General features: G+C 50.7%; 1 protein-coding gene across 9 annotated transcripts in view; it reads right to left on the bottom strand.

Moving 5' to 3' along the window:
- Window positions 1-1,521: 1,521 nt before the first annotated feature.
- FARS2 (phenylalanyl-tRNA synthetase 2, mitochondrial) overlaps window positions 1,522-6,000 on the bottom strand; it is a 536,237-nt gene continuing 531,758 nt past the window's right edge. For all 9 annotated transcript variants that reach the window (XM_025891117.2, XM_025891118.2, XM_073877541.1 and 6 more), the window contains one exon: window positions 1,522-1,811. In XM_025891117.2, the coding sequence (XP_025746902.2) occupies window positions 1,673-1,811 (139 nt within the window). In that variant the 3' untranslated portion in view covers window positions 1,522-1,672. The remainder of the gene's footprint in view (window positions 1,812-6,000) is intronic.

Below are 6,000 nucleotides of genomic sequence, written 5' to 3'. Positions count from 1 at the left end.
CACTAGAGTGGAGCCCACACGGCTGGAGTTCTCTGAATGGAACAAAGGCCCAAGGAGCAGGAGGGAGGCACAGGTCCTACAACCAACCAGTGTCTGCTTAGATGGAAGTTATTAATCTGGAGGCAGCAGGCTTGAGTGTGAGGCCAACCACCTCCTGGGTGTCGTTCCTGGTCAAGTCCTGTGACTTCTTTAGGCCTCAGTGCCTCATTTGTAAACTTTAGATAACAGATATAGTATATTGAGAGGAATGTTCAGAAAAGCCCTCTCTGAACCCTCCTGAATGTCACTCCTCCAGGCCTGAGTAGAGGGCTGGGCACAAGCACAGGATCTGAAAAATCTTTGCTCTGGTTGTGGGCCAGGCGGTGGCACCATGATTTTCTGGGTATTACCCACCTAACTTGTTTCACTGGAGAATATTAATCAACGCCTAACTCGTCTTGGGGATTAAAAGGACCTCTGCAAATGCAGCCCAAGGCCAGAGCAGAAATGGTCTGCTAGCAAACGCTACCGAAGAAGACATTACGAATCATATTGTGCGTTCCCACTCAGATCCATCCACTTAAGGAACCGCACCCGGGGGGGGGGGGGGCAGGACCCTGGACAGCAGTGTGATTCCATGCCTGGGTGCAGGAATTGGGGCACTGCTTCCTTAATTCCCTGAAAACCCAAAGGAAAAGTACAAATGAATAACAAGGTGAAATGACATGAAAGCCCACTTCTTCCCTTTGAGAAAAGCTGCCCACCCCCCACGCCACTAGCTGATAATGGCCACCCCTCATCAAATATTTATCCCAGCCCTCACAGTCCTCCATCCGCCTCCAGCATCGTGCCAGGGATGGAATTTGATTATTAAAAATGGTCAGGAGTGAGGCCGGCAGACTACAAAGTGCCTGGGATGGAAGGGGGGGTGGACATCAAAGCCCCATATTCTTCCTTAAAGGTCGTCTCTGGAAGCAGGGGCCTTCTGTTAGGCAATAAAACTTGCAGGGGTTCGAGGAGGGGGCCCCTGTGTGCCTCCCAGCCTCTGGGGCGGCGCTTGTTCTTTTCTTTCCTCGGCTGGTGGGCCAGAAGGGAGCTAAGCCCAAGCCCTGGGGCCAGAGGCCTGGCTCCAAGCCATGGGTTTATGAAAAGCAGGAGATACCCTGCCCCACTCAGACATGTGACTGTCTTCACTTTTAAGGCGGGGGGGGGGGGCTGGCATTTCATTAGTGCCCTGTTTGAAGCCTGCCCTTTGCAAAGCAGAAAATGAAGAGAAGAAAGCAAGCATGGAAGCGGATTTGAACAATCTTCTGGTGTCTGGAGTTTCTGAGGTCCCTTTGTGTGGCTTCACTCATTACAAGGGTGGAAGAGCCTGTTGGGCAAGAAACACGCCTGGTGTTTATAGTTTAATGGAACCCAGGGACCAATTAACCACACTGAGCGCCAACGGGCAAAGCATTTCTTAAAGGAAGAGGGAACTCTTATATTATTGCTTCCCCCCCGCCAATTTCCCCAAATAAAAGACAAATGCTATGTCAACAGTTTCTCAAGAGCGATCCTTTATTTTCTGAAAGTCCTAACACTGACCCATTTATCACAACATGACGGATGCCCCAGTCTCCACAAAATATCCTTTTCTCTCTCGCAAATCCTTGGAGCCCCGAGAGGCTGCAGCCTGGTCCAGGCAGTGGCATCAAAACCTGCCCTCCACACCCAGCAGCTGCACCACGGCCTCCTGCACGGCCTGATGCACGCGCCCGACCTCTCTCTGGGACAGGGTTCGCTCCATGTGGCGGTAGGTGATGCGGTAGCAGTGGCTGGTCTTCTGCGTCCTGGAGAACAGAAGAGAAAGGCAGGTGAGTGAGGGACAGGCGTGCCCACTGCCTACAGGGGCCGTGCTGGTGGCTCCGACCTTCTCAACCCCAGTGGAGAGCTGAGGATGGGATCCAGTCGGTAGAGGGACATCGCTCGCACTAACGGCCTCTTACGGGCTTCGTGGGAGGTGGTGTTAGGGGAACTCTGACTTGAATAATCAGGACTGCGGCTTCCCACTGGCCCAGAGGCATTCAAGTCCCCTGGCAAGGGCATTTCTTATGCATCTGATTTTCCCGGGGCCAAGCTCTGGAGATCGAGGTCCAGCAGGTGGGATGTGGGTTCTGGGCTTTTGGGCTTTTTGTCGGCTCCCCAGGGGACTCTGATAAGCAGAGAGGTTTAGGAACCAAGGCCAGTATGCCTCCACCTTTCTCACAGCACAGAAAACAATCACGGGTGGAAAGCACACTGGGGTCCCAAGGCTGGGACTGGCCCCGGGGGCTCTAGCCCTCTAGAAGGCTGAGAGGTATCACTCTCTTCGCATCCCTGTAGGCCATGGAAAGCATACAGACAATTGTGCCATATGGACATGCTTCCAAGGTCCAGGTAGTGGGGCCTTTTGCAGAACTGGGTCTTCACAGAGACATGTGACAAGCCCCAGCACTGCAGCGCCCAGGTCAGATGCTCCGAGCACATGCTTCAAGACGCTCTCTCCACCGGCGCACCTCTGTGCTGCAGATACACCGGACGGCCTCACGGTGCTGCTGGAAGGGCAAGGCCCACCCTGCTGGGGTCCTTAAGAAACTGTCCAGTGCAGAGGTACAGCCCACTGTGCCCTCCTGCACTGCGTCTCCCGTGGCTGCTGGAAGGCCCCACTTGGCCTCCCCCGGGACAGAAGACAGGCTTTTCTTTCAACTGGATGCCATCAAAACTGGATGCTGCAACATCCTGAGTTTCTGAGACAGGAGAAATGAGTTAAGGAGGGAGGAAGAGGGCAGAGGAATTGTAGATGCCTGAAGATGATGCAAACGTTTACGAGAACAAGTGTGGCCTTGCGATCGGGGGGCCCAGGTTGTCAGTGACCTGGAGACGGTGCAAGGGTGTGATGGTTTCCTGTGTGTGTGTGTGCAGGGGGTGGGGGGGTGAGCACTGCCAGGTCAAGCTGCGTGCACTGCAGGGGACCGCCTCTGCCCGCCCTCCAAAGTCCCTGTCCGAGAGAGGGACACAGAGGCCCCTTACGAGGTGCAGCAGACCAGGGTCCTAGCACTGGCTCCTCCATCTCTGGGCCATGACACATCTTTCCTGGGTCTCCGTTCCTGCTCTGTTGAAAGAGCTAACAGCAGCGCCTACTCCCCCAGGCTTTCCAAACAGTTGCAGAGACCTACTTAGAAAGTGACAGGGCTCTGCAAATTATGAAATGCCACACAAGTGTGAGGCCAGAGTATCCCTGTGGCAACTGTTAGTACATTTTCTCGTTGGTTTCCTCTGGCATCTCTTACTTAGCTGAGGAGCTGGTAATATGGCCACTCGACAAGTTGAGATTTCCAACCCAAAATGAAAAATTTATCATCTTGTTTCTGTGTGCTTCAGAGAAGGCCCCAATTCAAACAGCTTTTATAAAACATTTCGATGAGTGAGGTGTAAATGAATCATAAACATATGGATTAATTTCATAAATTGAGAGAAATAAAATTGGCAGAATATTTGGTGATAATTCCATAGATTCAACTGAAAATCAACCAGCTTTGCCTTTTCCTACCATCACTGGTGAGAGAGAGAAGACTTAGTTTTATTTGTTTTCTAGGAACTCCTTTTTTTTTTTTTTAAGATTTAATTTATTTATTTGAGAGAGAGAGAGAGCGTGCACACATGCGAGCCGTGGGAGAAGCAGAGGGAGAGTGACAAGCAGACTCTATGCTGAGCGTGGAGCCTGATGTGGGGCTCGATTCCAGGACCCTGAGATCATGACCTGAGCTGAAATCAAGAGTCAGATGCTCAACCGACTGAGCTGCCCAGGCGGCCCATTGTTTTCTAGGGACTTCTTTTTGGAGCTTTTAGTTGCTGGGACACACTCCTGTCCTTTTGCTTGTTGGAGAACTGGAAGAAGTGGTGCTGCCGTTGGTCATGAGGCTCCTCGTCCTCGAGGAGCGGGCTCACCACAGGAACCACCGAGTCACAGAACTGAGGGATCTTGTGGCTTATCACTGAGTAGGTAAGGAGATGGATTCCTCCAAAGGAGGGATGCCCTCAGTGCCCAGCTCCAAGTATGCAAATTAGAGCTCTTTTGATTCTTTTATACAACCCAATGTGGGCCTTTTTAGTCAAAAAGCTTCTCAATCTTGTATCTGCCATGACATTCACTGTCGCTCAATACACGAGCAGCAAACATTTCTGTAGTGAGTCCTGCACACCGGGCATCATTCGAACCCCTTTGCAGGCGTTCACTCCTGTAAGCATCCAAACCCCATGGAGTACACAGCATTACTGTCCTGGTTATACAAATGAGGAAACTGAGGAAAGGAGCACAAAGTAACACGCCCAAGTTGAAACAGCTACTAAGTGGCAGGACTGGATTTGAAACCAGGCAATCTGATGGGAATGTAGATGGTGCAGCCACTGTGGATACAGTTTGGTGGGTCCTCAAAGAGTTAAACAGAGAATTACCCTATGACCCAGCCATTCCACTGCTAGGCATATATCCAAAAGAACTGAAAGCAGGTGCTCAAACAAACACTTACATGAGAATTTTCACAGTAGCTCCATTTACAACAGCCAAACAGGATATGGCCATCAGGGAGATGAAGGGATAAACAAAATATGGTATATCCACACCATGGAGTATTATTCAGTCATTAAAGGAATGAAATACTGACACTTGCTACAATGTGGATGAACCCCAAAAGCAGACTGAATGAAAGAAGCCAGACACAACAGATCATGTACCACATCATTTCATCCACACGAAACATCCAGAAGAGGGCAATTCATATGGACAGAAAGCAGACTGGTGGTTTCCAGAGGGTGGGGGAAGGAGGTATGGGTAGAAACTGCTTAACCACGGACTCCAACAGAAGTGTCTGTTACAGACCCCACTGGAAGAGTCTCAACAGGAGAGTCATCAATTACAGTCCCCCACGGGGAAAGATGTACATCACATCTCCTTCAAGAGATCCACCACCCGTGAAACTCAGCCAGTGAGAAACCGTCATCACCCCGACTCTTGCTTCTCTCCAGTGGACTTCTGTCCAAAATGACCCCTCTCAACCTCCTCCATCTCCATAAAATAATATTCTTCTCTTTTGTTTGTGGGATTTGCCTATGGTTGTGCCATAGCTGGCTTGTTCTGGACTGTAATTCTCTGCTATTCCCAAATAAACACAGTTTGCTGGGAAGATCACTGGCCGTTTTAAGGTGAACAGTGGGTACGAGGTATTCTTCTGGGGTGAAGGAAATGCTCTGGAACTAGGTAGGTAGCATGGTTGCCTAACATTGAGAACGTACTAAAGGCCACTGAACCGCCCACTTTAAAAATGGTTAATTTTCACCTCGTTACAGACACACACGGACGAGGCAGTTTGGTTTCAGAGCCCAAGTATTAAGGAGCAAGCCTCAGCGCTCCAGCACGCTCTTCCTCTCTTCCTGTCCCACCTCCAGCCTCTCCCTTCCACCCCCAACTTCCCCTAAGAAGTGACAGGGCTTGCAAGCTACTGAGAAGGGTAATGTCTGTAATCCTCCTGCTCAAGGAGGAGATGGAGTAAGCCCATGTTCCTTTCTAGCTCAGCCCTGTGACTAACAGAGAGCACAAAGCCACACATGAGGTATAACTGTGACACGGAGTGAGAAGCTCTGGGACAGGGATGCTTTTTAATAAAGGCCTTTCCTACTTAAGGGGCCATTAAAAGGGCAGGCTGCGAAGCCAAGCAGCTGTGGGGAATAAGAGAGCTGTGGGGAGAGTATGGGATGGGGGTGTGTGTGTGTGCAGCTGCAGCTCTTGTTCCGCCCCCCTCCCCGGGCGGTGGTAAGCTGCCAGAGCGCCCGCCCCCGCCAGACTCACAGGGGCACAATCTTCAGGACGAGAAACCTTCCCCGGAGGAGAGAAGAGACTACATTGACAATTGTGGTTTTCAAGGTAAACAAAAGTTCTCTCTTATGTACTTGATGGTTTCTATTCATCGGCAAAATAAATGAGAAGACTCATTACTGAGTTTG

This window comes from Callorhinus ursinus, unplaced genomic scaffold (assembly GCF_003265705.2).
Source record: "Callorhinus ursinus isolate GAN/ISIS: 27379988/994484 unplaced genomic scaffold, GSC_fseal_2.0 scaffold26, whole genome shotgun sequence".
Lineage (NCBI taxonomy): Eukaryota > Metazoa > Chordata > Mammalia > Carnivora > Otariidae > Callorhinus > Callorhinus ursinus.
This window is presented reverse-complemented; position numbering and strand designations above follow the sequence as displayed.